General features: G+C 42.9%; 2 protein-coding genes across 2 annotated transcripts in view; one reads left to right on the top strand and one right to left on the bottom strand.

The window, feature by feature from the left end:
* The window catches only part of LOC106580125 (mediator of RNA polymerase II transcription subunit 27), a 103,431-nt gene extending 95,499 nt beyond the window's left edge, over positions 1-7,932 (bottom strand). The window contains exon 1 of the mRNA XM_014160826.3: positions 7,698-7,932. Coding sequence (XP_014016301.1) covers positions 7,698-7,900 — 203 coding nt within the window. The 5' untranslated portion in view covers positions 7,901-7,932. The remainder of the gene's footprint in view (positions 1-7,697) is intronic.
* A 1,056-nt stretch (positions 7,933-8,988) lies between these two features.
* The window catches only part of LOC106580126 (netrin-G2), a 47,681-nt gene continuing 34,643 nt past the window's right edge, over positions 8,989-22,026 (top strand). The window contains exons 1-3 of the mRNA XM_014160829.3: positions 8,989-9,557; positions 10,323-11,018; positions 17,418-18,061. Coding sequence (XP_014016304.1) covers positions 10,782-11,018; positions 17,418-18,061 — 881 coding nt within the window. The 5' untranslated portion in view covers positions 8,989-9,557; positions 10,323-10,781. The remainder of the gene's footprint in view (positions 9,558-10,322; positions 11,019-17,417; positions 18,062-22,026) is intronic.

Genomic DNA, 22,026 nt, shown 5'->3' with positions numbered 1-22,026 from the left:
CTGTATCTTCAATCATGCATTCCTGCTTAGACATGTTAGATGAAACATATTTATTGAATAGCCTACCATCTCAGTAGTCTGTTACACAGTCTAAAACACTGTGAATTACTTTATAAAAAGGAGATTCATCTTTTTTTTCTATTACGTGATGCCGTGGAAACAAATTGATGCAACCAAACCATGGGCTGGTGACACCAACTGAAGTGTTTCAAGGACTTTGGCAAGAACAGAAAGTTTGGAAAGGGGACAGTAGTTTAGACTAGAAGGATCCCCATCCTTTAACACTGAGATCTTAAATCATATAAGAACTACTAGACTATCCAAAGAAAATCGTGCACATGGCAAATGCATAATATTTTCAATGAAGAGCCCGTTTCTGCCTTTGTTAGGTAATAAATGATCCTGCATCAGCTACCAGGTTTATGTAACGTCGTTTTGGAGGCGCAAGGGTATGCATCTTTGTTAAGATTTGTGTATGACTAAAGGAATATTAACTGAACAAAAATAAAACGCAACATGCAACAATTTCAAATACTTTACTGAGTTACAGTTCATTAAAGTAAAATCAGTCAATTGAAATTAATTCATTAGGCCCTAATCTATATATGTCACACAATTCAGACATGCATTTGCTGGTCACAGATAGCTCTAAATGAAAGGTAGGGGCGTGGATCAGAAAACCAGTCAGTACCTGGTGGGACCACCATTTACCTCAAGCAGCGCGACATCTCCTTTGCACAGAGATGATCAGGGTGTTGATTGTGGCCTGTGGAATGTTGTCTCACTCCTCAATCGCTGTGCGAAGTTGCTGGATATTGGCGGGAACTGGAACACGCTGTCGTATACGTCGATCGAGAGCATCCCAAACATGCTCAATGGGTGACGTGTCTGAGTATGCAAGCCATGGAAGAACTGGGACATTTTCAGCTTTCAGGAATTGTGTACAGATCCTTGTGACATGGGGCAGTGCATCATCATGCGGAAACATGAGGTGATGGAGGCGAATGAATTGCACGACAATGGGCCTCAGGACCTCGTCACGGTGCATCCAAATTGCCATCAATAAAATGCTATTGTGTTTGTTGTCCATAGCTTATGCCTGCCCATACTATAACCCCACCGCCACCATGGGGGACTCTGTTCACAACGTTGACATAAGCAAACGGCTCGCCCACACGATGCCATACTGTCATCTGCCGGGTACAGTTGCAACCGCGATTCATCCGTGAAGAGCACACTTCTTCAGCATGCCAATGGCAATCGAAGGTGAGCATTTGCCTACTGAAGTCAGTTACAATGCAAACTGCAGTCAGGTCAAAACCATGGTGAGGATGACGAGCATGCAGATGAGCTTCCCTGAGACGGTTTCTGACAGAATGCGCAGAAATTCTTTAGTTATACAAACCCACAGTTTCATCAACTGTCCGGGTGGCTGGTCTCAGATAATCCCAAAGGTGAAGAAACCGGATGTGGAGGTCCTGGGCTAGTGTGGTTGCACGTGGTCTGCGGTTGTGAGGCCAGTTGGATGTGCCAAATTCTCTAAAACAACGTTGGAGGTGGATTATGGTAGAGAAAATAACATTCAATTCTCTGACAACAGCAGTGGTGGACAGTTAGTATGCCAATTGCACGCTCCCTCAAAACTTGAGATATCTGTGGCATTGTGTTGTATGACAAAACTGCACATTTTAGAGTGGCCTTTTATTGTCCCCAGCACATGATGCACCTGTGTAGGGTTACAAAGGGTTAGAAACTTTCCAGATATTTTCCATGGGAAGTTAAGCCCTTGAATTTTTGTTTGTCCACCCGCCTCTTGAGGATTGACCACAAGCTCTCAATGGGATTAAGGTCTGGGGATTTTCCTGGCCATGGACCCAAAATATCGACGTTTTGTTCCCCGAGCCACTTAGTTATCACTTTTTCCTTATGGCAAGGTGCTCCATCATGCTGGAAAAGGCATTGTTCGTCACCAAACTGTTCCTGGATGGTTGGGAGAAGTTGCTCTCAGAGGATGTGTTGGTACCAATCTTTATTCATGGCTGTGTTCTTAGGCTAAATTGTGAATGAGCCCACTCCCTTGGCTGAGAAGCAACCCCGCACATGAATGGTCTCAGGATGCTTTACTGTTGGCATGACACAGGACTGATGGTAGTGCTCACCTTGTCTTCTCCGGACAAGCTTTTTTCGGGATGCCCCAAACAATCGGAAAGGGGATTCATCAGAGAAAATGACTTTACCCAGTCCTCAGCAGTCCAATCCCTGTACCTTTTGCAGAATATCAGTCTGTCCCTGATGTTTTTCCTGGAGAGAAGTGGCTTCTTTGCTGCCCTTCTTGACACCAGGCCATCCTCCAAAAGTCTTCGCCTCACTGTACGTGCAGATGCACTCACACCTGCCTGCTGCCATTCCTGAGCAAGCTCTGTACTGGTGGTGCCCCGATCCCGCAGCTGAATCAACTTCAGGAGACGGTCCTGGCGCTTGCTGGACTTTCTTGGGTGCCCTGAAGCCATCTTCACAACAATTGAACCGCTCTCCTTGAAGTTCTTGATGATCCGATAAATGGTTGATTTAAGTGCAATCTTACTGGCAGCAATATCCTTGCCTGTGAAGCCCTTTTTGTGCAAAGCAATGATGACGGCACATATTCCCTTGCAGGTAACCATGGTTGACAGAGGAAGAACAATGATTCCAAGCAGCACCCTCCTTTTGAAGCTTCCAGTCTGTTATTCGAACTCAATCAGCATGACAGAGTGATCTCCAGCCTTGTCCTCGTCAACACTCACACCTGTGTTAACGAGAGTATCACTGACATGATGTCAGCTGGTCCTTTTGTGGCAGGGCTGAAATGCAGTGGAAATGTTTTTGGGGGATTCAGTTCATTTGCATGGCAAAGAGGGACTTCGCAATTAATTGCAATTCATCTGATCACTCTTCATAACATTCTGGAGTATATGCAAATTGCCATCATACAAACTGAGGCAGCAGACTTTGTAAAAATGTATATTTGTGTCATTCTCAAAACTTTTGGCCATGATTGTAAAGCTGATTCTCAAGATCTTGCACACTAATGAGATGCTATTGAGCCCACACTACCACACTGTCTGAGCCAAGGACTACATGCTTTCTGGTAAGTTTTGATTACAATACTGGGTGGGGCGAATATATTTTATATGACATACATTTTCTTTGTGTTAACTAGTAAATAGCCTATAGTAAGTAGCCTACAGCAAAGTGTGTTTAAATCATTTCTAACAATTTGTGCTAGTTAGTTTTTGCTACCATGTGGGTTTTAGCTTGCTTGAACCTGCTAAATCAGGAGAGTTAATTCACCTGTTTCCATACATGTTTCATTTTAAAACATTTATCTTACAAAGGAGTTGTTTAATCTAACTGCTTAACTATTTCTCTGTACATGGAATTGTATTTGTTGTTTTTTTTACTCATTTTTTTCTAATCTTTACTGGAAAATACCACAGGCACTATCTGGATGTGTGATAACGTTTCACTGCAGCTAATGTAGAAGGAAAAGCTGTGTACATTTGCAAATACTGTGCCAAATCATGTGAAGAATGAAAACAAGATGCAGAATCATCTGGCCAAGTGCATAAAGTTCCCTCAGAACAAGCAACCTCTGACAAAAGTCCCTCTACTCCTATTCGAGGTGAAAATGATGAATCAGACACCTTATCGATAGCAACAGCTCATGGTCCTCCTGGAATCAGAAGTTTGTGACTCAATAAAGGAACATAGACCAATGCTGATGAATGTTTTTCTCGAGCTGTGTCTGCAACTGGTTCACCTCTGACGCTCACAGACAATGTGTACTGAGCTGAAGGCAGTCATCATTTATCTTGGACCACAGAAGAAATTTGCACTGGTGACAGACAATGCTGTGAACATGAAGGGTGCTTGGTCCAAAGTGGAGGAGTCCTACCCTCACATCACACCCATTGGCTATGCTGCTCATGCATTGAATCTGCTCCTCAAGGACATCATGGCACTGAAAACAATGGATACACTCTACAAGAGAGCCAAGGAAGTGGTTAGGTATGTGAAGGGTCATCAAGTTGTAGCAGCAATCTACCTCACCAAGCAAAGTGAGAAGAATAAGAGCACCACATTGAAGCTGCCCAGCAACACCCATTGGGGTGGTGTTGTCATCATGTTTGACAGTCTCCTGGAGGGAAAGGAGTCTCTCCAAGAAATGGCCATATCACAGTCTGCCGATATAGACAGCCCCATCAAGAGGATCCTCCTGGATGATGTATTTTGGGAGAGAGCGGTAAGCAGCCTGAAACTCCTGAAACCTATAGCAGTAGCCATTGCACGGATTGCGGGAGACAGTGCCATCCTGTCTGATGTTCAGACTCTGCTTGCAGATGTAAGAGAAGTAATCCGTACTGCCCTGCCCACTTCACTGTTGCTCCAAGCAGAGGAAACAGCAGTTCTGAAATACATCAAAAAGCGTGAAGACTTCTGCCTGAAGCCCATACACACCGCAGCGTACATTTTGGACCCCAAGTATGCTGGCAAGAGCATCCTGTCTGGTGCAGAGATCAACAAGGCCTATGGTGTCATCACGACCGTGTCTCGCCGCCTTGGCCTGGATGAGGGCAAAGTTCTTGGCAGTCTGGCGAAATACACTTCCAAGCAAGGGCTTTGGGATGGAAATGCAATATGGCAGTCGTGCCAACATATCTCATCAGCCACCTGGTGGAAGGGACTTAGTGGATCTGAGGCGCTTTCCCCTGTTGCCTCCATCATCCTCCAAATCCCACCAACATCAGCCGCCTCAGAGCGCAACTGGTCCTTGTTTGGGAACACACACACACCAAAGCATGCAACAGGCTGACCAATACAAGGGTTGAAAAATTGGTGGCCATCCGGGCAAATTTGAGGCTTTTTGAGCCTGACAATGAGCCATCCTCAACAACGTTGGAAAGTGACGGTAAAGATGAGGTCTCAGAGTCTGATGTTCAAGAGGTGGACATTGAGGGGGTTCAGGGAGAAGACATGGGAGCCTGAGAGGAAGACAACCAAAGCTTTATTTTGTAGACTAATTTTACAGATGTTGAAAATGTTTTTGGGAGATGCAATGGATCATTGGGGATCATTCAATATTCCCTTTCTTTTGTTGTCCAGTGAAATCATCCCATGTGAAGAGTCAACTCATTTAATTAAAGCTAAATTCGTAACTATATAGTATTTTTTATTTCTATTGGAAGGCTTTAATCATTTGCAATTATGTATACTCATTAAATGTAAAAGGTTTATGTTTCTGTCTCCATATGATATGGTAAATATAGCCAATGCAAAAAACATCTACATGTAAATGGTATTAATATTACATTTGCATATTTTTCTGTTAATTCCCATACATTCCAGTTAATTCCCACCTCTGAATATTCCCCAAAATCTGGAACCCTACACCTGTATAAGGATCATGCTCTTTAATCTGCTTCTTGATACAGTGCCTTGCAAAAGTATTCATCCCCCTTGACGTTTTTCCTATTTTATTGCATTATAACCTGTAATTTAAATTGATATTTATTTGAATTTCATGTAATGGACACACACAAAATTGTCCAAATTGGTGAAGTGAAATAAAAAAATAAAAAATGTTAACAATAATACTAAAAAAAAAAATGGGAAAAGTGGGGCATGCATACGTATTCACGCCCTTTGCTATGAAGCCCCTAAATAAGATCTGGTGCAACCAATTACCTTCAGAAGTCACATTATTTAATTAATTATGTCCACCTGTGTGCAATCTAGGTGTCTATGATCTCAGTATATTTACAGCTGTTCTGAAAGGCCCCAGAGTCTGCAACACCACTAAGCTAGCGGCACCACCAAGCTAGTGGCACCATGAAGACCAAGGAGCTCTCAAAACAGGTCAGCGACAAAGTTGTGGAGAAGTACACATAAGGGTTGGGTTCTAAATAAAATATCAGAAACGTTGAACATCCCACAGAGTACCATTGAATCCATTATTTTAAAAAATTTAAAGAATATGGCACCAAAACAAACCTGCCAAGAGAGGGCCACCCACCAAAACTCATGGACCAGACAAGGAGGGCATTTAATCAGAAGCAACAAAGAGACCAAAGATAACCCTGCAGGAGCTGCAAAGCTCCGCAGCAGAGATTGGAGTATCTGTCCATAGGACCACTTTAAGACATACACTCCACAGAGCTGGGCTTTATGGAAGACTGGCCAGGAAAAAGCCATTGCTTAAAGAAAAAAATAAGCAAACACATTTGGTGTTTGCCAAAAGGCATATGGGAGACTACCCAACCATATGGAAGAAGGTACTCCTGTCAGATGAGACTAAAATTGAGCTTTTTGGACATCAAGGAAAATGCTATGTCTGGCGCAAACCCAACACCTCATCCCCCTGAGAACACCATCCCCACAGTGAAGCATGGTGGTGGCAGCATCATGCTGTGGGGATGTTTTTCCATCGGCAGGGACTGGGAAACTGGTATGGGATGGATGGCGCTAAATACAGGGAAATTCTTGAGGGAAACCTGTTTCAGTCTTCTAGAGATTTGAGACTGGAACAGAGGTTCACCTTCCAGCAGGACAATGACCCTAGATATACTGCTAAAGCAACACCTGAGTGGTTTAAGGGGAAACATTTAAATGGCCTAGTCAAAGCCCAGACCTCAATACAATTGAGAATCTGTGGTATGACTTAAAGATTGCTGTACACCAGCGGAACCCATCAAACTTGAAGGAACTGCAGCAGTTTTGCCTTGAAGAATGGGCAAAAATCCCAGTGGCTAGATGTGCCAAGCTTATAGAGACATACCCCAAGAGACTTGCAGCTGTAATTGCTGCAAAATGTGGCTCTACAAAGTATTGCATTTTGGGGGGTGAATAGTTATGCACGCTCAAGTTCTGTTTTGTCATTTCTTGTTTGTTCCACAAAAAAATATTTTGCATTTCAAAGTGGTAAGCATGTTGTTTAACTCAAATGATACAAACCCCCCCCAAAAAAATCTATTTTAATTCCAGCATGTAAGGAAAGAAAATAGGAAAAATGCCAAGGTGGGTGAATACTTAAGCAAGCCACTGTATGCCACACCTGTCAGGTGGATGAATTATCTTGAGAAATGCTAAATAACAGGGATGTAAACAAATTTGTATGCACAATTTGAGAGAAATAAGATTTTTGTGCATATGGAACATTTCTGGGATCTTTTATTTCAGCTCATGAAACATGGGACCAACACTTTTAACATGTTGCGTTTATATTTTTGTTCAGTGTAGAAAAAAACTATTTTGCATCATTGATGCACATTAGACCATTCCTTCTAGAAGTTTAACTTTTGCTTTCACATCAAAGTAATGTGAACTTAGCTAGCTACACGTTTCACAATGTGTAGGCCTAGACTTCAAAATTGAGGTGCCTACAAGAATGTCAGAGTACTGTTTTTTGCTAGCTAACGTTTAGTTGCTATGATATATTTCACTTGCGCGCGTACACATTTTATTTAGCTATGGTCTGTAAGCTAGGCTAACGTTGCACACACACCATTTACACTTCAGCCAAGTCATGGATACTAGCTAGTTGGAAGTAACTTTTTAGTTGGATAACATTCATTCCTCACGCCTATCTAGCACGCTAACTTCTGTGTTTACAGCAAAGATGTACCTAGCTAACGTTAGCACTTAACGTTACAGCTACTCACTTCAAGTCGCGATTCACAGACTGCAGGTTATCTTGAAACTCGGTAATAAAAACCTTTTCGCGTCCTTCGAGGGTTTCTTTGTTTTTCATCCCATCTTTCAGAGAGTCAAAAACCCTTGTTACACTTGAACGAAGTGCCTGAATAGCACTTATTGCTTGAGAAAATGCTTCTAAATTCACACCAACGTTCATTGCGTCCGCCATTTTTTCCACACACTGAGATTAACGTCGCATAAACACCGTCATCGAGATGCAGTGCGTAGCAAGGGAAATGTAGTTCTCTCTTTCCGTGCCTGCTGTCTTCTCATTTGCTTACTGCCAGTATTCATTTCCCATTCAACTACTTTTTAAATAATTTTTAACTACCTTTATATTGCTGTCTACAAACATTGTGCATTGTCCGTGTCTGTCTGTGACAATTTGGCCTCAGATGACCTGTAGAAATGTGTAGGCTGTCTGGCCACGCAGACCCATTGGTCTGCGTGGCCAGGCATCAGGACCATGGACAGCTCAACTTAGTGTTCTTCCATGAGAAGCCCCCATTTGATGCTGTTACTTCAATTACACCCATCCAGAAGTTGCAAATTAAGGGTTTTGGCTGCTTTTTTTTTTTAAATGTGTTTTTACTAATTGGGTATTAAGTAGGCTAATGCAATTGTCAACAATGTAAATGTAAATAGCATAAGTTATAGTTTGCTAAAATTATTCATATAAAAAAATATATAGCCAATTTTATAGGCAATTTATGTTTTGCTCAGAACTTGGGTGGTCAAATAAAATCAACCACGGCCAAATTTGGCCCGTGGTTGATTTTATTTGGCCACCCAGGTTTTCTGACATATATAAATCCTATAAATTAGCTATTTTTTTATATGTATAATTTTCACTGTAAAATCAGCTCAAAGGGATTTTAATTGAGGAAATCCGTTCCCAATTATTCCCACGCATCAATAGAGGCATATGCGATCGTATCCCAATGTAATCAAGGTTTGAAATGATTCTGTTTTTGTCAAATACTATCTGTTTGGGATTCTTGCAGTCAATTTGCAGTGTACAAATTATTTATAACTATGTTCTGGCCTCTGACCATCCGCTTATTAAGAGAAAACGTTACAAAATTGGGGACGCCTGCACTGTGTAGAAGATGAATACGCTATGCTTTAAGAGCCATATAGGAACTTCAAGTTTAACTGTTAAACAGTTTTGTGTTAGCCTATTGCTTAGCGGAAACTAGAGATCCTTATGCCTTGAGTGATTTTTGAGCTGCTCCTTTAAGCAGGACGGGTAGCCCGATCGGCTCATGGGGTGGTTATATTTCTGACCGGTAAAAGTTGCGTAGCTGCTTCACACACACGTAGTTTGCAAATCAGATACTGATAGCTAAATATGGAAACGAAAAGAGAGCAGGAGAACAATGGCAGGAGGGAATTTATGAAATAAGCGAGTGTGTTTATGCATAGGGGAAAGTGAGGTCGAGAGAGAGAGAGAGAGCGAGCGAGAGCGAGCTCTTTCCTTCTGCCCTTGAGCGCCTAGGACAAAACCGAAATCGCAAAAAGTAATGGAACATTAATTGAGGCAGTACCACTTCTGAAAAAGTATTGAAATATAATATATTTCGAACAAGAAGTCAACTATTGTGCGTACGGGATGTATAGGATACCATCCTAACAACGCACTGCTTTCCTCAAAAGTATAAAAACAGAAGGGAAACAAACAGAAGGGGAGAGCATCTCATCTAATCCTCTTACAGAAGGGAATACGGTAACGTTAAGCTTTATTTCAACGACGAACCAATGCTGAGGCTTTAGAATGCAAAGGATGCACCCATGACAGAATGATCATATTTTCCCGGAGCAATTTGGTAAGTGTTCGAGTTCCACCGTGAACATAGAGGATAGTAACTGTTGTAACAGTGCACCTTCAAAATTGTATAGTGAGAGCTTATAATCTTGCAACCAGTGACTTGCCACAGTTATTTCTTATAATCAACCATTATAGCCTACATTTGAAGGCAGCATTAGGCTACACACTTCAGACAATTTCAGAGGTTTGGAAAGAGCATCAACGTCGAGAACATCAGTTGTCCACATTTATAGGACAAGTCAAAACATGATCCAAGTTGATCAAATTTGTTATTTGTATTTGCCAATTGTAGACTACAGCCTAGGTCTGTCACCATCTGCCTGGGAGAAGTTATCGACAGTTATGTTACCTCTGGCAATAGTTGGCAAACCCAAGAGCGCAACAGACATCCGTCTCTGGGGACTAGGGCATATATTTTTTTACTTGCAGTTTTGTTTGGGAAATTCATTAATTAGGGTAGTCTTGTGAATATAGATTGGTTGTGAAAACAAACGTGAAAAGTTAAAATATTATTTATTTTTAAGCTACGGTATAGCCTACCGATATTAATTTTAACAGATTTCAAATGGGTTCAAGTTCCTCTAATGAAAGATATGTTTAACCTAATTGCTAGTTGTAAAACGAAATAAAATAGTCTGTATAGTAGCAGTAGCCTATTAGATATAGTTTTAGTTTGCCTTTTTTGTCTGGAAATGTGAGTGGCAATTTCCCCCAAAAAGTTAAATGTTTAATAAATTATTGTATTTTCTCCTTCTCAATATAGCCAACGATGGAGCATGTAAATACTTCCTTTGACTGACATTCTACACGACAAAATCTCATCTTGAGAGCTTCTGAGTGGACAGCGGGAATATTCTCAATGGTCTACTCATGGACATATCGACTGCTTTTAGCATGGCTTGCCTGGAGTGCCAAAGGGGGTCGATCTGAGAAAGATTAGCATTGTATACATTTCTAATAAAAGTTATTGTAACTATAATTTAAAGTAATACTTTAATTGAATTGTTTTTAACATAAGTTAACAAATACTTCAAAACAGAAGTACGTGTAACTTATTTAGGCAGGCATACATTTGTATACAAAACCAGCAGAGTTGTAAGGCTGTATCCTGCAAGCGTCAGGTGTCTCTCCCAACATGAAAACCAACCGGATTCCAAGCTGATCCTCTCCCTGTGTGGACCGACGGTGGCACCTCTTCCCTCCGGACTCTCGGTCTTGGACCATGGGTGTGGTCTCTACGAGTGCCATGCTCTCACAGGTGCTTTTTCTTTTGCACTTTGTTACTCTGACACTTGGCCAGTATGACATATGCAAGTCGCTGGTTAGTACGGACAATGGACCAACATGGGAGTTTTATGCGTGCCAGCCCAAACCAATGGCTATGAAGGAGTTCATGCAAATTAGGGTGGATCCCCCTGGCATCACTTGCGGCAACCCCCCGGAGAGGTTCTGTACCTTGGTAAGTTTAAGTTTGAATTCAGTTGATGTAACGCCAGCACTAGTTTTATACTTAGATTATTTTTATAGGCCTACACTTTGTTGAAGTTTTGTCTATCAAAGTGATGAAAAACTGACATGGAAGGTTTTCTAGAAATTAGGATATCGTTAAGGTATCTGATCCTAGATATGAGATGAGAAACTTTGATTTCGAACAAGATGGCAGGAATATGTACCTTTTTCTATGAGACAACTCAGGACATAAGAGTTGAAACCTACTTTCAGTAGGCTACTTGTTATTATAGTGAAAATGCAAACAAGACTTCAAGACACAATTACATTTATTTTGGAATCACTGCCCCAATAGATACACTACATGGCCAAAAGTATGTGGATACCTGATCGTCGAACATCTCATTCCAAAATTATAGCCATTAATATGGAGTTGGTCCCTTTGCTGCTGCAACAGCCTCCACTTTTCTGGAAAGGCTTTCCACCAACATTGCTGCGGGGAGTTGCTTCTATTCAGCCACAAGAGCCCCCCGACAGTGAATTGCGCACTGAGATGGCACAGAGCAAATAGGCTTTTCAACGCAATAGTTTTAGCTGGTGGTAATTTGTGGAATAGACATCAGCTAGAATGCGGTTTTATCCAATCAGCATCCAGGATTAGACCCAACCGTTGTATAAACCAACAGAATAGATTAGAACAGAATAGTGCTATAGAATAACTTAAATAATAAAATAAACATACTATTTATATTGTCTATAAATATTAAATATGACTAAATGAAAAAATATAGCAGCAGCAATATTCAATAAAACAAATCATTTTTGCTTAGACCTGCTGTTTTCAGAATGAAACACACTAGGTCCACACTACAGTATATCAGGTTATTTAACCAAGTTAATTTTGTTTGTCTCATAAATATCATTAGATTAGGTTTGTTATTATGTTTGTGCCTCCCTACAGGGACTCACACCTTGAGTGATACCCTTTATTTATAACACTGTTTAACACTCTAGCAATATGAGCGATGCAACACTATGAGCTCATATGAATAGTAACTTTAGGGCTTTAAATGTACATTTATATGTAGTATTTTGTATCCTGTAAAGCTGTTAGGTTGTGTGTCTGTATATATATGGTATGCTCCTGTTTTTTTGGGAGAGGGCTGACATGGGTGAGCTTAATTTCTAAAAGAGAGGCTGACAATGTTGCTGTGGGAATCCAGCCGAGGGCTTGATTGTAAAATAAGCAAATGTATGATTTGTCCAGCTGGGTTGTACATTTGGAACCCATGAAGAGAGGACGATCAAACCATGATCACAAAGCATACCATGTACAATTTTATAGTGTGTTATCTGAAACTCCTGGTTATCAATTGTTATATATCCTTAGACTTGTCAATCACTCACTCTGATTTGAGCATCTGTCTTTGTGGTAAGAGACAAGTCACTTTTAACATCCTAAATATCACCAATGGTAATTATGATCATCACATTGCAACTAAACATGCAGCAATATGTAGCATCTACCTGTGTAATGCCAACCGCAGCTTTTTTGTGCCAGATTACGAACCACACATTGGCTGTGGTAGTGGAGAGGTTAGCATGGATTTTGCCAAATTGAAGCTGGGGATAATTCATGAGAGCTATGATAGCATGAGCCAGGTTGGGACTTTAGCCAGGACATGGGTACCATCCTATCGCTTGCCATGAGTGATACGGGATCTTTGGAGACCACAGGATGTCCGGACAGACAGTCAGGGTTTAAGTCTCGTCTAATGAAAGGCACCCTTTGCAGGGTAGCGTCCTCATCACTTCCCCCCGGGGGAATTTGTTCCCCTTACAACCCTCAACTGGCTCTCCAACATCAATTCCAGCAGCAACTTGATTTTGCCATGCATTCTCCCATCCAAGCCCTGACCAGGTCCAACCCTGCTTAGCTTTAGACGGAAGCCAGGGATGCAGCAGGGTGGTGTGGTTGTTGGCATACTGGTAAGCCTACTACTTCAAGAAATGCTGATCAGCCACAATAGGATTCTTAATGACCATTGACCATTTTAAAGTGAAAGACTTGTTGGCCTCTCTTTGGCCCCAAAGTAGTCTAGTCATGAACATTTTATGAAATGTAAAGTGGCCTCCTGTTGACTGTGCTGTTGAAGAATGAAGACTCAGTGTCGACATGCTTCTATGGCAAGAAGCTCTTTGGTAAATTATCGTTCCTCCAGTGATCTGACCATTCATTTTATGGAAAGGTAAATGTGCCATGAGTGCCCATTACCAAAGCGCTACCCAATACAGCTAGACACAGTCACATATTTAGACTTGCCATAACTCTTACAGTGCAATATGATACAGTGTTCTGAAGCCTATTTTACATCAAATACATGCTTTGTACTTTAGATATTGAAGGAGTGCACTCAATTGACAACATTTTTCATGCTTTCCTTTCGGAAAGCAACATCATTGATTAGAATAAGCCATACCCAGATTGAGTATGCTGGCTTTCGTTGGAAAGCTTTGCGGCTCATGAATGATTTAGAGCACATTTCAGCCACTAGGCCCACAGGAGATGCCGTTGCATTTTTAGTCAGTGCTTTGACCCCCCCCCCCCCCCCCCCCCTGCCATGCATGATGTTAGCTGGTGCTGCGAGGGGAGTGCACTCTGTATGTAGCATCGCTTAATGAGCAGAGGAGGGAAGGAGGGAGGGAGCTAAGCAAAACGACAAATCTCGACCCACTACTGATGTAATTATACACACATTGAAAGACGAAGAGAGGAGCCAGACAGTGTCCATAACTGAAGTGAGGCATCACTGCCACTCTCCATCCTATGAGCTCAAATGATTAATTACAAGTACTCTTTTTCAACAGTAATGGTCGCAACATATTAGATATAATCCTGCCCCACATTGCATTTGCTCATTTTAAAATGCACAAACAGCCGGAACTAAAAACAGCAGTGCAGGTTACAGCACAGCAGGGGAGTGCGCTATAGTAAGGATTTCAATTTGGTACACTATTTGAAGTAGGTTAAAATAAATGTTTAGATTAGATCATGTGAGGATATGTCACCATATTTATCCTACCGGTGTAGAGCTAATGTATTGTCACTAACGTGCAGCTTTGGTCAGTTTTGTCCTGTGTCATTAATTTTACATGAGTCTTGGCAGCTTCAGCCCCCATCCTGTGCTCCCAAAGGGTAGCGATTTCATCCCGTTTCGCTATGCCCACATGCAATAATCTCCATTCGCCTGTTTTCATGTCACTGCAGGTCTTGGAGGATTCTTCAAATTAAGTTGTGCGTATGGTAATCCTCTGTCATCCTTTCAGAGAATTACAATATTTTTCAAAAAAGGTTTTTGATTGATTACATTCTAATTTATGCTGATCTGAACAGCTTTTTATAGTGCTATGAACATAATACAGTGTGAAATGGTGTGTGTGTGTGCGTGCGCGCGCGCGCAGATTAAAAACAGTAGCCAGTGGCCCATGCTGGGACAGGTGAGGGTCTTGTGCGGCCTGTTTTGTCTCTGGTATAATTAGGCTGCTGTTTTCCAGATATTGTATCAGGAGCTTCCTTCACATTAATTAAGTCAAGCGAGGAAACGCTTCTCACCAGTTGAGGGAATAGCAGCTCTAAACACTAGCTTCCTATACAGTACATGGCTCAATGCTCCCCATCTACACCAATGCAGTTGGGCATGTTTGTGGACTGAGGTACCGTTCAAATCTCTGGGCTCAACTGCCTTTCTAGTTTTATCATCCTGGTCCTCTCGTCTCGACTCGTCTCCTCTTACATGACCTCTCCTCTCCATTTTCGCAACACACACTTTCTGTCTCTTCCTCATCCTTACCATCTATTTCGGTCAGTGCAGGTCCACAGATGTCCTTCTGATTGGACTTAACAATGTCAACTGGACTCTGACTCAGTGAATAAACTGGCCAGGTCATCTTCAGGAGAGAGGTCAGTGATCCCCAGCCACTCACAGTCAGGGTGTCTGAACCTCATTGATGAAGCTGCCTTCCTAATGCCATCAAACCACAGCGTAAAGGGGAGATCAGTGGAGGGCTTCCACTCTAGCAGAGAGGAAAAACCCTCTGTCATTGAGGATAGAATGTTGGATTGTCTCATACACACAAGAAACCTATTGTCCAGTGAAAGGGGATCAAAGTTCGTGGTTCTCCTCCAGTGTGTGTGCGAGAGAGAGCGAGAGATCCATTCTGAATTCCCTGCGGCTGTCACTGAGAAGTGGGCAAACAGTCTGCTTAGCACTGGGTTGCTCTTTAACTGTGACAGGAATCCAGTGTGGATAATTGCTGGAGCGGTTTAGTGGTGAAAGCCACCTGGTGTAGCAGTTGAATTGGATTTGTGTGCTCTGCAGGTGGCGGCAAGGATTGTGGGCTAAAGGTAGAAGAAGCTGAGGCTCTGGCTTGAGCACCTGTTGTGTGTGGCTCTCATAACACCATTGACATAAAGGGGAAAGAATGTACAGTACATTACCAAAAGTATGTGGACACCAGTTCATCGAACATCTCATTCCAAAATCATGGGCATTAATATGGAGTTGGTCCCCCCTTTGCTGCTATAACAGCCTCCACTCTTCTGGGAAGGCTTTCCACTAGATGTTAGAACATTGCTGCAGGGACTTGCTTCCATTAAGCCACAAGAGCATTAGTGAGGTCGGGCACTGATGTTGGGCAATTAGGCCTGGCTCGCAGTAGGCGTTCCAATTCATCCCAAAGGTGTTTGATGGGGTTGAGGTCAGGGCTCTGAGCAGGCCAGTCAAGTTTTTCCACACTGATCTCGACAAACCATTTCTGTATGGACCTTGCTTTGTGCATGGGAGCATTGCTATGCTGAAACAAAAAAGGGTCTTCCCCTAACAAACTTGAAAGCACACAATCGTCTACAATGTCATTGTAATGCTGCAGTGTTAAGATTTCCCTCCACTGAAACTAAGGGGCCTAGCCTGAACCATGAAAAACAGCCCCAGACCATTATTCCTCCTCCACCAAACTTTACACCACTCCAGCCAGTGCTTGGCTGCTCAGCCATGTAAACCCATTTCATGAAGCTCCCAACGAACAATTCTTGTGCTAACGTTGCTTCCAGAGGCACTTTGGAACTCAGTAGTGAGTTTTGCAACTGCAGAAAATAAGATTTTTACTCGCTACGCGCTCCAGCACTCGGCGGTCCCGTTCTGTGAGCTTGTGTGGCCTACCACTTCACAGCTGAGCTGTTGCTCCGAGACGTTTCCACTTCACAATAGCAGCACTTACAGTTGACCGGGGCAGCTCTAGCAGGGGAGAAATTTGACGAACTGACTTGTTGGAAAGGTGGCATCCTATTAAGGTGCCACGTTGAAAGTCACTGAGCTCTTTAGTAAGGCCATTCTACTGCCAATAGCCTGCCTGGAGTGCCATTTTTGGAATGTTCTATTGGTTAAATTGCAACAGGCAAGCTCAATCAAGCACAGATACAGTATTTGAGAACATTTCAAATAGTATCTGAACCCAGGCCTGGAAACCGTGTGGGTGAGGATGACTGTTGATGACAAGACTTGGGACAGTTTGCACTTAGGCCGACCAATGTGACACTGGGATTTAGAGGTCAGGGATGACCACATGGTAGGCAACCCCCCATGTTAATCCATTCTGTGTGTAATCCATGTGTGTCAGTAGAGCAGTGTTACAGCTTAAGGGTAAAGTGAAACATCTACGACACTGTTGAAGCTATATAATGTCAGACTATTAGGTATGCAATGCATTTCAGTAGTCTCGCTGATCTTTTTTGGAGTGATGATGTAATTTGATTCAGTGCAACACTGTAATTTATAATGTGCATTAAATTAGTGCCATTATAACCAGATTATGTGCAATTATTACCCTGTATGTAGGAATTCCCTGATGGCTATTCACCAAACAGAGCTCACAAACTGTTTAATGGGGACATATGGTGAGCATGTTAACATGTTGGGACAAGCACACAGACATGGTCTCAAGGGGACCTGAGGTTGACCAGATTGTTTTGGAAAATCTGTTTCCCGGTTGTTTCATGTTGCTTGGGTGTATTTTTTTGTTGGTGGGGCTAGTAGCCTATATAAGATAATGAGAATGTAACTTTCTTATTTTATCTGACTTGTTTCTCATTTGCAAAGACATGCAACGAACCAAGAAATACTATTAAAAACATCAGTTGTGTAGCCTAATTTGAGTATGTGGGAACCTTTTAGGGAGCCATTCTTATAATTCATATATTCTATGCTGAATATTAACCAAACTCATTCCGTATGAATTTAGAATGTTAACAGATGATGAGCTAGTAAATGTTTTCTATTTTCTAATGGGGAAGGGAGACGAACAGTGTTTTCCAACATTGACCAGTTTTCTTTCCCCCCTCTCCCTCTTTCAGGAGAACCCCTACCTGTGTAGTGACGAGTGTGATGCCTCCAACCCGGACCTGGCTCACCCTCCCCAGCTGATGCAGGATCGTGAGCGCAGCGGCCTCATCACCTACTGGCAGACGGTGACGTGGAGCCGCTACCCGGAGCCCCTGCTGGCCAACATCTCCCTGGCCTGGAACAAGAGCCTGGAGCTGACCGACGACATTCAGGTCACCTTCGAGTATGGCCGCCCCACCATGATGGTGCTGGACAAGTCCCTAGACAAAGGGCGCACCTGGCAGCCCTACCAGTTCTACGCCGACGACTGCATGGATGCCTTCGGCATGCCCGCGAAGCGGGTGCAGGACCTGTCGGCCACCAATGTAACGCGGGTCATCTGCACAGAGCAGTACTCTCGCTGGGTGGGCTCCAAGAACGAGAAGGTGCTGCGCTTCGAGGTGATGGCGCGCTTCACGATCTTCACGGGGCCCAAGCTGCTCAACATGGACAGTCTGTACACACGCATGGAGAGTATGAAGGGCCTGAGGGACTTCTTCACTTTCACCAACCTGAGACTGAGGCTGCTGAGGCCGGCCCTGGGGGGTACCTATGTCCAGAAAGACAACCTCCTCAAATACTTCTACGCCATTTCCAACATAGAGGTACCAGCCAGGTAAATACACATACCTACCTCTCTTTGCCTTATTGGATAATATCTCTTGCAAAGATATTTGAGTCACAGTCTATTTTGTGATCAATTGAGAAAATGCACAGTCCTAATGGTATACTGTACAGTATCTTACTCTGTACACCAGAGGAGGCTGGTGGGATGAGCAATAGGAGGACAGGCTCATTGTAATGGCTGGAATGGAACTAATGGAACAGTATCAAACACATGACTCCATTCCAGTTATTCCATTCCAGTCATCACAATGAGTTTGTCCTCCTATAGCTCCTCCCACCAGCCTCCTCTGCTCTATATTAGTTGGAAAAGAGTGGCCAATATCTTAGCTTCTGATAAGGAGCTGTGTAGGAAGTTGTCTGAAACACAAACTGGTTTGATTCTGTTAAAGGAACGGTCACTCTCTTCCTGCTGACAGTCAATTCTATAGCAATCCAATCTTAGTGCTTAATTCAGTAACCTTTGCAAATATAAATATTGATAAATTAATGAATTAGTCTCTCCTGGCAACATTGCATTGCCCAAACCTCCGGTAATACGAGCCGTCAATCAATAGTTATTCCTGTATGTCAAATAGCAAATTGTTTTTAAAGGGAGTTGGGGATGGGGTTTGGAGGACTTGAGTGGTCAAATGGACACATGGAGATAAGGTAAAGAGCCCATGACTGATGTTCACTGGTTTATAATGATCAGGGAATAGAGGAGAAATGTTAAGCTAATACCTACCGGAAAATTGTTGTTGGATATTTTATCCATCCCTCAGTATTGGGAAGCGCTTGCAGTGTTTGAATGATTGGGATGGGATGGCCTCCCTGATGGCCCGTGTGTGTCTGTGTGTGTCTCAATAAATGGACCGCAAACACCGGGAGAAATGGCCTAGGGCTCTGTAATGACATCAGGCCCATCAGCACAGAGACGGAGCTGCCGCCGTTGCCTCCTCCACCACCTCCCCTGCTCCTCCTCCCATTCCTCCTCCTCCCCCTTTTCTCTCTCCCCCTCCTCCGCCTCTCCACGGCTCATTTCCCCTTGACATGAGGAGCGCAGATAATCAACCGGTGATTAAACCTAATCGGGTAGAGCAACAAAAGCCAAGGCCCCCTAATTGAGTAAGATGCAATGCTACTTGTGAGAGGCAGGCTAAATTGTTTTATAATTTCCTATTTTGATTCAATCTGATTTGAGCCTTGTTTCAGGGATTTTGTTCTGAACTCTTCTGATAATGCTCGGACATTTAGATAATGCTTGTTCACAAAGGCTGCCGTGGTAATTGATATTTCCACTGGATAGCACTCTATTTATAGCCCTATATGGAAGGAATATAGAAAATTCAGAATCCCCAAGGAGGAAGGATGTCCCCAAGGAGGAGCTTGCATGTCCCTTCGCTTGCACAAACTTCTTTGAGAAACACCGGACTAGAGCAAACCAGATGTATCTCTTTGTCCCATTCTGTCCTTGCACCGTTTTTAAAAGGATAGAACAACAAAAACAAAATAAGGAAACCATCCTCAGACCTTCACTCTGGTCACTCTAAGCGTACATGGGATCTTTATTTTCCCATAGGCTGAAATGAATCTGTCAGCTCAAAAAACAAGTTCACCACAGGAGCTCAAGCCTGATGCGGCAGCATCTAAATAATCACTAGCTGGTTTGGATTAAGTTGAGTAGAAGTAGAACATTACAAGTAATGATGGCGTGAAGCCTGTTTGCGTCCAGGAGGCATTTGAAAACCCTCGGTTTGTATTATACAAACACATGTCAAAATGAATGATATTGTTACAATCAGGAAACAATTAAATAAGGGGTGAAAATAGGGTTCTGTCACTGATAGGTGGATTAGGGTGAGAGTGACCCCGGTGCCCATTCTCTTGTTTGGGGATGGAGCCATGTCAGATGTGACGGATGGCTCCAGTTGTTGGGTGTAATATATTGGCATAGCCATTATCCCTCTGACCTCCTCGCCCACCTTCCTCTACTACACAATGATAGGCGACATGTCAAGCTGTCAGGAGAGACCACAGTGTCAGACAGACAGAGGCCCCACTAATGCTGTATTCATTTGCCTGTGGTCCTGTCTCAGCACCCATCACAGTGGGGAAAAGGACCTTGACATGAACAACTGTTTATCACATTGAACCATTTTCCACTAAAGTTTAAGTTTCACTCACCTGTCTCAAGTTAGGGTTCCAGGGGCCAACTTTTTGCTGTTCAATTTCTTCAGAAACCATTGTGAAAATCCTTCCACACAATCTCACAGTCTAACTGAGTGGAACAGGTGATTTCCTTGGCTGGGACTAGGGAGACACGTGGTCAACCTGATTATACAAGTGTGGAGGAATACTTCTGCGTGCTAACATGATTTATTTTTCCACAACAAGGATCCTGTGGGCAGAGCTGACAGTGGCATTTTGGCCTCTCTCCCTTTAACCTCATTCCTATCTGTTTCCTGCCACCACCTCTCTCATTGGAAAACAGCTCCATGTAAAAAAAAAAGTCCAAATTGAATAAAAAAAATGTCAATACAGAAAGATAAGCTCTTACAGAGTAAATGGATTAGTGGGAGAGACAAATAGGACGGGCAGAAAAGTGCTATATTTTCCTCCCGATCTTCCGACATAGTACCACCCACCTTTACACTTGCACCAGCCCACAATGCCGGTTAATTAATAATGCAGTAATATACAAAACACAGACATGACTTTGTTAAATGTGTTCGCAGTAATATACAAAACACAGACATGACTTTGTTAAATGTGTTCGCAGTAATATACAAAACACAGACATGACTTTGTTAAATGTGTTCGCAGTAATATACAAAACACAGACATGACTTTGTTAAATGTGTTCGCCAGTCTTGGAAGAGAGCCTAACATTCAGATCCACACACAGTCCAGTCACCATTGTGTCCAGACAGTTGTCAAACGTTGTCCTCTAAGGCCCGTATACAGTATGGAACTCTGAGTGGCTTCACTCCATTGCTGCACTGTGACTGTGGAGGGATTTGAGTTGTAAAGGAGACTGGGTGGATCAGAGAATCCCAGAGAGCGTCTCCCCCCCCCCCCCCAGACGACAGTCTGTCACACCTGACAGTTGCAGCAGTGACCCTCTCAGCCTCAGGGGCCTGTCCAATCACAGATGTGAAAAGTATTATGGGATACATCCTTTCACTGTCATTATGACATGGAGCTGGTCTCTGACACTATCATTCTAACTGCCTATGCCCTTTTTTATTTATTTAACCTTTAATTAACTAGGCAAGTCAGTTAAGAACAAATTCTTATTTACAATGACGGCCTACCCCAGCCAAACCCTAACCCAGACAATGGTGGGCCAATTGTGCACCACCCTATGGGACTCCCAATCACAGCCAGTTGCAATACAGCCTGGAATCGAACCAGGGTCTGTAGTGATGCCTCTAGCACTGAGATGCAGTGCCTTAGACCACTGCGCCACTCGGGATTACCCTTGTAAGGTAATATTTTGAGTGGGTAAAAAGGACACGTGTATCCGGAACTGACTCAACTCACGGCACACTCTGAATAGATCTCTGTAAAGCAAAGAAGAGCAAATTAGATTTAAGATGATGCAATTTCAGTATAATCTCCGCACGACTCTATTGCCTTGGGTAAAGTAAGATTAGGGATGAAGTTAGTGCACTGCTGCTACTGTATATGTCTATACAGTTTTTCTGTAATTTTTTGCTTTGGTCTGCAATTGCTTGTGTATGATGCAGGCTTTGGCCTAGTTTTGGAACAGCTTGTGCTTCTAGAGCGGAGTCATGTGCTGTAGAACAGTAGTATGAGGAAACGCGTTATGAATGTAAGGGTTGCAGGGTGGGGGTAAAGGGCCACTTAAATAACTCACGAGAGTCTTGTGAGTTTGCTTCTAAGCCCTTAAACCATCCCCATCAGAGCTGTCCGTCAAATATCCAGCTATGGGCCTTGGCTATGGTGAGGGCA

Source organism: Salmo salar, chromosome 20 (assembly GCF_965601325.2).
Source record: "Salmo salar chromosome 20, fSalSal1, whole genome shotgun sequence".
Taxonomy (NCBI): domain Eukaryota; kingdom Metazoa; phylum Chordata; class Actinopteri; order Salmoniformes; family Salmonidae; genus Salmo; species Salmo salar.
This window is presented reverse-complemented; position numbering and strand designations above follow the sequence as displayed.